Source organism: Epinephelus moara, chromosome 7, assembly GCF_006386435.1.
Source record: "Epinephelus moara isolate mb chromosome 7, YSFRI_EMoa_1.0, whole genome shotgun sequence".
Lineage (NCBI taxonomy): Eukaryota > Metazoa > Chordata > Actinopteri > Perciformes > Serranidae > Epinephelus > Epinephelus moara.
In genome coordinates this window covers 37,448,744-37,457,877 of record NC_065512.1, presented here as the reverse complement: position 1 = coordinate 37,457,877, position 9,134 = coordinate 37,448,744, and the positions used below count along the sequence as shown (strand labels likewise).

The 9,134-nt window shown below is 44.2% G+C and overlaps 1 protein-coding gene across 1 annotated transcript in view; it reads left to right on the top strand.

Moving 5' to 3' along the window:
* The first annotated feature begins 710 nt into the window (after positions 1–710).
* Positions 711–9,134, top strand: part of inhbb (inhibin subunit beta B) — a 12,028-nt gene continuing 3,604 nt past the window's right edge. Inside the window, exon 1 of the mRNA XM_050048346.1 lies at positions 711–1,824. Within this exon, the coding sequence (XP_049904303.1) occupies positions 1,434–1,824 (391 nt within the window). The 5' untranslated portion in view covers positions 711–1,433. The remainder of the gene's footprint in view (positions 1,825–9,134) is intronic.

Below are 9,134 nucleotides of genomic sequence, written 5' to 3'. Positions count from 1 at the left end.
TGCACTGTGGTACTAGTACTTTTACTCAAGTAAAAGATCAGAATACTTTGTCCACCATCCAAGGATAATCTATCTATCTATCTATCTATCTATCTATCTATCTATCTATCTATCCCATCCATGTAATGAGAGATTAATGTCGGTAGATGGCGCTTTATATTAGTAAATCAGCATTATAACCGGTCATGAACTCGCTTGACTTCCAACTTTTTATTATTTGATCACCCACTTTTTTTTTTTTAATGATCAATAGATATTTTTAAAATAAAATATTGTATGTATACACTAAATTCAAATAGGCTAGTTATGTTGATAATTTAAAAAAATGTAATAGCTGGAATGCATGAATGGTGTTAAGGGACTGAGTGGCTCATGTACAGGCTTTAATGTTTGTCTAGCTCATGTTTTATATGGTGATATAAATTATTATTATTATTTTTTTTTACATCAGTCTGTAAACTGTGACCCAACATGAATAAACGTGACACAGCCCGCTCCTAACAGCCTGGACACGATCGAAACCTGTGTTTTCAACACAGTGATCTTGAGGTCTGATGATCACATCATGTTTCACTATAAGTCAAAAACGCAACCCTTGGGGAAAACAATTATGCAACCTCTCCGGTGCCGGCGTGTTACCGTAATAAAACCTTGTTCCATCAGTAGAGTGAGTCGTGGCTCTGGAGTAGTCTAATAATCCCTTGCGTCCAGTTGGTGGAAATCCCCACGTGGTTTCGACTCCTGTATAAAAACTTTGGGTGTGTGGAGCCCCTGTTGTCGTGATTGCAAAGAGAGAAAAGGGTCTCAGCAAGCAGCATCTTGCAGGACGCACAGAGCTGGCCATCCACAGCCTCGCGCACCGGACACGGTACCCAGGCGCATACACGAAAGACACGGGACTCGGTGATTATTGTGTTTGGGACTGCAGCTGTAGAAGTGGACTCTCTGCATATTGTTTGAATGGGAAAGAGCGGGCACCGTTTTTTTTTTAAATTTAGACTTATCGGCGAGGCAGTGTAGGCTACTTGTGCTCGTTTGTTTTGGTAGATTACACGTCTGAAGTGAACGTGGTATGACAGAAGCGCGTCAGCAATCACAACTCCTGAGTGCGCCTGGCAGTCAGAGAGATGAACTTTTATTGTTTGCAGAGAAAAAGACGCATTACTGGATAACAAGCTGAACGCATAATGACTGGAGTTAATTAGCCTCACAATTTCAGCAGCTCTCTTGTATATTTGGGAATACAAATATTTCATTGGCTTCTCTGGATACTTTGTGGCGTCTCACTTTTGGAGGATAAGTGGATGTTCTGGCGGAACTTGCAAGTTTGTAAATTAATTTTAGCTTTAACATCAGAGTGTGTGTTATATAGCCTATATCACATCCACCCTTCTCTTCCATAGCGTCTGGACTGTAATCTTACATTTAGAAAAATGAGCATCTACAGCCTGGCTTTGTCTTGTTTAGTGGCGTGCGTCCTCTCCGTGCGCTGCAGCTCGGTGGCTACCGGGACAGAGACTCAGAGCTCGCCACAGGAGTCGTGCGCTTCCTGCGGCCTCAGGGCGCCGGATCTGTCGGAGCGGGTGAACATTGACTTTTTGGAAGCGGTGAAGAGGCACATACTGAACCGGCTGCAGATGAGAGACAGACCCAACATCACCCATCCCATCCCGAAGGCTGCGATGGTGACGGCGCTGAGGAGGCTGCACGCCGGGAAAGTGAGAGAGGACGGCCGTGTGGAGATCCCCAGCTTTGACGGACAGGCTGCATACAACAACGAGGTTCAAGCGGAGAACTCTGAGATTATCAGCTTCGCCGAATCAGGTAATTATCAATTATTCATTGCACACATCTAAATCGACCCCTCGATGAACCCATCCATCTTCTGACTTTATGTAACAGGTAGCCGAGGGAACCAGGTGAGTTAATAACTTAAAAACACTCCCAATCAGATGAAATTTCATTCTTTAAAACGTATCATGTCGATATGACTAAGATAGAACTGATGTGATAGACACATCGGTTGTTTAAAAATAAAAAAAACACAATCTAATTGGATATGCAGGCATCATTTCCATCATCTTTTTGCATTGCAATTCACTCCTGCCTGAAGCCAGTGGTTGGTGTTAAATCCTCCTGTTTTAGCCCGATGAAATTTCAAAAAGAAATGAAACTAAAGAAGAGTCCTTAAATTACCCCCATGTGTTGTCTAGGGGATAAAAAGAACCTCTGAATCCAATTTCATCACTAAAGCTGTGCTCACACTCAATACTCCAATGTATAAAGCCCTCTTTTAAATACGGACAAAGTCCCTCAATTGGCCATTTATCCCTTGTGTATCTAACTAATTCTCAGAAGTCCAAAGAGAACACCCTTTCCTCTCTCTCTCTATTTCTCTCTCTTTTTTACACACACACCCCCTTTTCTACACAGGCTTACACACACACAAACACCTAAAATCATCCGCACTCACAGAATCCAATAATTGTCAGTTAGCAGTGTGAGAACCAGGTCTTTGACACAAACTGTTAGTTTAACAAAAAGAAAACATACAATTAAAGACACCAAAATAGGATATCTTAAACACACATAGGCACGCACCATCCTGTCTTTTTCAATTGGCCCTGCTGGTACAATTAGCCTGAATGGGCTGCTATAGGTCCCGCCTTCCAACAGGAATGATCTGAGCACCCTCATGACAAGGGAACAAAAGCCAGGCAATTATTATAAGAGCACTATGTGTTCTTGCTGAACCCAACATGTCAACGTTGAGCAGAGAGAGAAAAAAAGCAGGGAAAACAAAGGAAATTGCTTAGAATAATGCATGAGACATTTGAGTTTGTGGGGTTGGATTGGGGGAGTGTGGGTGGAGGGGTATGGCATTGGTGATGGGGGGGGTGATATTGTGTGTGTGTGCCCATATTGCAGTGCTGTAAAGAATGCTTTTGTCGTTCTAAAGGTTCGCTGGGCTCCTTTGCTTCTTCTTATTCTACTTCTGTTTTTTTCTACTTCTATTCTTCCTCACACCTTTGAGCCTTTGTGTGGCATTGTACCATGGAGCTGGCTTGGGTCCCTGCTCCCTAGACCCCGTCTGCCTCCTGGCCAGCTGGCTCACGCCCCCTAGATCGGATGCTGCCAGCCGGGGCATGGCTCAGAGGCAAGGTCTCTAGCAAGCTCCGAAGCCAGGGGAGCTTGTCCCCCAAGCATGAGGGAGCCTGAATTGTTGTTGTCACAGTTCAGGACAAGGCGGGTTGGGGGTTGAGGTTGGCATATGTTTAGCCAACAGTAGCCAGCAAATAGATGTGGATAGCTTTGTTTATGTGTGGAACGGTGAGGTCAGCTTGCGTCCCGTGCCTCCCCTTCAGCACTGGGTTAGCTGGGTGCTTGTTAGCGAAGGAGCCGGCTTCTTATCTCCAGTTGCGGTAGCGCAGAGGTAAGAGGTCTGCCAAGCGGCCCCGGGCAGGTGAGGGAGACGATGCCAATCTCCTTTCTCTCCTGACATGGTCCCGTGGGTCCTTGCTGAGGGATTCGGTGTCCCGTATCCACAGGAGCGGAGCGGGGAACACAGGCAGGAGAGGAGGGAGGGCGAAAGAGAGAGGGGTCGATGGAGAAGTTTAGATCGGCGCTTCTTGATTGCTCACTATAGCCGTTCGGACCCAGTGAACTCACAGCGAGTGGTCCAAGACACGGAATTAAGACTTCATTATGGGAGGTCATTAACTCCAGCCCGGTTCCTCCACAGGATTGGGTTGGCAGGTTTACTTCAGGACACAACTCTTTCATGAGGAGCTGTCAGTCATGGCCCTCCTGGACCTGGTCCAGACATTTTCCACATTCACCCACAAGTGTGTGTTTCAGTCCTCAATGGGCCTGGCTGTCTCTGTGTAGCTTGTGATATTATCAATGATTTATGCAACAATATTAAAAATTCCCCTGTAGTGAAGCTTTAACAACAACAGAGCCAGCGCCGTAGCGGCTTTGACCTCTCGCCAAAGTCCAGCAACCCCATCTCTCCATCCTCCCCATCTCCCTGCTTCACCTCCTCACCCTGTGTGGAATTCCTGGAGTGCTGAGACTGGGGCCTGAGGGATGGCTGCTACATGTACGCATGCCTCTGCTCATGTTAGAGGCACGAATGCTCTGCACCTCGCCCTTGTCCTTCCGCCGCGTGTGGTCTTGTCGACAACAGCTTTGAGTAATGAGTTCTGGAGCTGCTTGCTTCCATGGCCTCTTCCCTGACTTGGTGGCGCAGGTGGGGACACGCTGGAGCTGCTCTTTATCCACACAAGCCCACCCAGGTGTCCTGCATGCTGATACTCACTAGTAACTTCTCCACTGCGGGGTCAGGCAAGGCGTGTCAGGGCCAGCTCCAAAATGTTTTTTAACACTGACTGGAAAGAACACTTTGTTGCTCAAAAGGACCTCAGTGGAAATAAGTCATGTGGTATGTTGGTATATGCTTTAAATACTGAGGAAGCCAAAAGATCAAACTTGTATGTAATGCTGAAGGAGGCTAGAACATATTTAGGAGTGATCATTAGTGCCCTGCTCAGTGACTGCTTCATATGTGTTATAGTTTTATCATGTCTTTAGCTATTCAAATAAACTCTAGACTAAGTTGACGATTCAGTTTTGACCTTGGAAACAGTGGTTGACACCTCAACGTCCATTTAGCAGCTTTCGACCATATCACATGATCTTTATCAGCATATGGCCAGTTGTCATGGGATTAAAGATTTTTTAATTTAGCCACTTTCTACTGTTGTGTGCCAGCAAACTACGTCTCCTGATTAGAATCATGTGATGTGACTGAAAGCACCAGGGCAGCTAGTAATGTGACATTGAGATGGTTTGTTATCAGGAGATTACAGAGTTGATATAGCTGTTTGTGTAGTCCAGGTATAGGCAACCTGCAGCTCTGGAGCCACACGGGGCTCTTTGACAAAAAAAAAAAAAAAAAATCAAATGGAAATGACTAACAAGTATTTTTATTATTATTATTATTATTGTTGTTGTTGTTGTCATTGTTATTATATTCATTTAATTTTCATTTATCCTTGTTGAAGGCCTTAAGGAATTCTGCAGCCTGTATTCTGTAGCCTATACACCAAATAAAAACCAAAATGTTTTAACATTTTGCCAACTAATATGTGCGTCATGTGTCTACAGCCTGGTGCCTTTTCCTCTAGATTTTGGTGTTTTAGCTAGAGAGTTTTTAGTCTCCCTAGCTAGCTTCAAAATCCAAAAAAGTAAAATTCTTGGAGGAAAATAGAAACTTTAATAGTACAGATTTGTTCTTTTTCACACCCAACACAGCAAAGTTAAAGAAAAAAATAATCATAAATTACCCACTGCAGAGTTGTGGTTAACATACTGAAGAATGCCCATTCAGACGTATTTGTGATATTAAATTTAGACTTAATCGTCTTATCATCTTATTCGACTTACCGTCCTAAATGTCAGCACTACACTACACATTTTGATGATGTAGCAGTAATGCTTTTACAAATGTTTTCAGTTTCATACATCTGTTACAAAGTAATAAGACTGCATCTTGTAATTCTTTTAATCACTGTGTGGTTCATCAAAAAAGCTGTCAAATGGAGCTGTGAGGTAAAGCTAGAAAACAACTGATGGATTCATTATTTTAATAACTGTGTTATTTTTCCAGCTGGAGTGCTAATCATTTAGTCATTCCAGCTTCCCAGATGTGAAGATTTTCTGATTTCCTTAGTCTTATGTGACGTCTTAAGGTTTTAAGGTTTTAGAGTATTGGTTAGGCACAACAATCAATTTGATGATCCTGGCCTTGAGGAAACTGATGGCATTAATGACTTTATTGTGTCAATGAATTGGAAAAAATTAACAGCAGATTAAGTGACAGTGAAATTAAAATTTAGCTGATGTCCTACTACAAATGGAGAGCAGCTATGAGATCATCTTGGAGTCTGTTGCTACCTGGTATTAATATGTGTAGTGGCTGATCTGATCACAAGTGGACAGCTCTATGTCTGTCTGTTCACACCTGGCATTAGAATGCGTCTCCACTTGTCTCAAGTGACCACTTGCGATATGATCTCACTTTCCCTAAACATGTAAGTAATTTCTGATGAAATGACCAAATGTGTTGTTTTTAACCAGTGCCGTGCTGTTAACTCAGTGGTGAGAGTCCAAGTGCACACACACAGTGACAGGCTTACTGTAGGCATCACATGATTTAAGTTAATTAATGGGTTTAACATTAGAGTCCAGTCGTTTCAGCATTGGTGCAAGTTTTTTGGGACCATTTAACAGCTGCTGCTGTGTTAGGGCTCATTTATGCCCAGTGTTAGATATGGTGACAGACAGAGCCTCCTGTCCGTATTCTGTGTTTATTTTATCTGTATTTGTGCACATTTTCTGAAAGCATGTGAATACGGACAAAACGAAGCAGTACCACAAGGGATGGAGGCAGTGCAGTGTAGTTCAAGTGAGATACGAATGTAGGAGACTATGAAGAAATTAAATAATGGTGGAATGGAACTGATGAGTAATATTGTGAAAAGAATAATCAATCCACATGTCATGATGTATGACCGCCATCTACAGCATTGCCTCAGTTTAAAGGTACATTATTACAACCTCCTCCACCATTGCCTCATTTATTGTCATGTTAAACTTTTGATGCTGCCTTCTAGCACCATCTATTGGCTGTATCTATGCCAACATAACGGACGCATGGAGGACTGCAGTCAGTGACATTTACAATGGTTGAAACATACGATTTTCGTATGTAAAGTCAGTATAAATTAGCCTTTAGCTGGTGCTATCTGACCATTCACCGGGGTGGATCTAGGGATGGTCCTTTAGCACTGCGTCTACTGGCAGGGAGTCGATAATCAAGGATGTCAACTGAGTAGGCTGTCCTTCTTGCCTAGGACAAATTAGCGTACATGCTGCTGAAAGAATGTGGTCATATGTGGCCCAAACCACCTCAGATTCAGATTCAGATTACTTTATTAAATACCCTTAGGTAGATCTGTTTTGCACTCAGATTCACCTCTGAATGTGGTCTGAGTGATTGGATCTCAAGATGCAGTGAGGACAAATTTGGTGCATTCACACCTGTACTTAGAACTGTCCACTTGTGATCCAATCACCCATGTTAATACCAGGAGTACATAGGGCCTCTGGTGTCACTGAGACATTAACGAAATGCCAAAAGTGTCAACCCTGCGTCTGTTTTATCTATATATATAGCTTTTAACTGGACATGATTTGGGGATCCAAGGGTAATGCAGATATCTTTAGTGGGAAGTCACCTTATCAACAAACAAATTCTTAACCAAGTTGTTTGAACAAACAATAGCTGAGCTGTCGGGTCCATGATCAGTTTTAGTGTTGGGCTTCATTCCCTGTCTGTTTATCATGCTGTCACTGTGTGCTCATTGCTGTGTGATCCCCCTTTTTCTGAGCTTGGAGCTGTCGGGGCAAGTAAGAACGCATGGTGCTGAATGAGGCGAGGTTAGTTACTTGTAGCCCTGAGGGGCCTTTATAGCAGTCACAGGCAAAAAGCTGCTCTTCAGCTGATTCCTTTATGTCGTTCACTTCAGATGGATTTCAGTATGTTTTTCTCACTGCGCACTTGATACTTTACCCACAGGCTTTGGTATTGAGAAGGCTGATAGTTGATGTATTGCTTACCATGGGGTTGGGTGTGTGTGTGTGTGTGTGTGTGTGTGTGTGTGTGTGCATGGATGGGTGCAAATGTGTGTGTGAAGTGCTTGAGCTCCCAGCTGACATGCTACAGAGTGGAGAGCTGGTCTGAACAGGTCCCTGTGTGAATGTAAAGCCATGGTTTACAGGAGGAAGAGGCGTGAGGCGCCTTAAAGAGGGGGTCCGTCTTTGGTGGCCACCTGTTGACACTGACACACACTAATCAGTCGGCAAACAAAGTAATTTAGCCGCTTTCAAAGGCGCTGCTCTGCTTAAGCACATTGTACCAAATCTCCTGAAATAGAAACCTTTCAAGTTACCTCAGGGTAATTTGGAAGACATCATTAGGCTTAGAAAAAAAAATAGTGCCAGGGAGAGCCCATCGCCACCTTTAGACTCCCGGGATCTCTTCATTGTGCTGCTGTAGAAAGTGGCCAGTGTCATGTAAATGGCTTTTATTTTTGCCTCATCATGCTTTTTGCTGGAAAGCCATGCGTTTCAATGCCGGGCTGCAGCACGGCTGTCTCCCAGTGCCTCACAGGGGGCTTTGTGCTGTCACTCTCAGGGTACTCACACTGGAAGGAGGGGGGGAAGGGGTGGGGTAGGGTGGGGGTGGGGTTCAGAAGGGGAAGGGGGGCACTAACAGCGAACCCAATGAACCCCCTGGGGGCCTTGGCCGTGTCCGCTACCCTCCCACCTTTTCCACTTGCATCCTTCCTTCTTTCCTTCATCTTCCTCTTCTCTGTTTTCCTCCCTGTCCCTCCCTCTCCCTCCCTCTTCTTGGCCCTGTCACTTACAAAGCTGGACCTGAGGCCAACTGGGCCTGATCCCAGAACTGGCCTGTCACAGCTGGCCTATCAGGAGCTACCACAGAGGTCACCTGACACAGTGATTGAGGGTGAACAGAGAAAACAAGGGGAAAACAACCCTTAAAATACAGAGCTGTGCCCTTTTTGGGAAGCTTTCTGCTCTCTATGTGGGCACATGTATGTGTGTGTGTGTGTGTGTGTGTGTGTGTATATATATATATACACATGTGTGTGTGTTTATATGTTTAAAGAATGGTCTTTAGCCCTTTCCTTTGAAAAAAACACAAATGTAATTGTGTATAGGTGTACTTTCTGGAGCTTTCAGCCATTAGCTGATAAAGTTTGCTCTGTTGTCATGGAGATGGTTTGGTTGTCATCACGTCAATCAATCAATCAATTTTATTTATAAAGCCCAATATCACAAATCACCAGGACCACGGCAGCAGCACAACCACACACGTCACGCTGTCCAGGCACCGCTGCGATATGAGTTAATCTGAGAGACAGTGGAGCACAAAGGCTCCGGAGAAGAAGCCGAGTTAGTGACATCCAGAATGGCCGAGTTAGCAAGATGCAGTAATAGAATACGAGAGAGAGAGAGAGAGAGAGAGAGAGAGAGAAGGAGAGAAG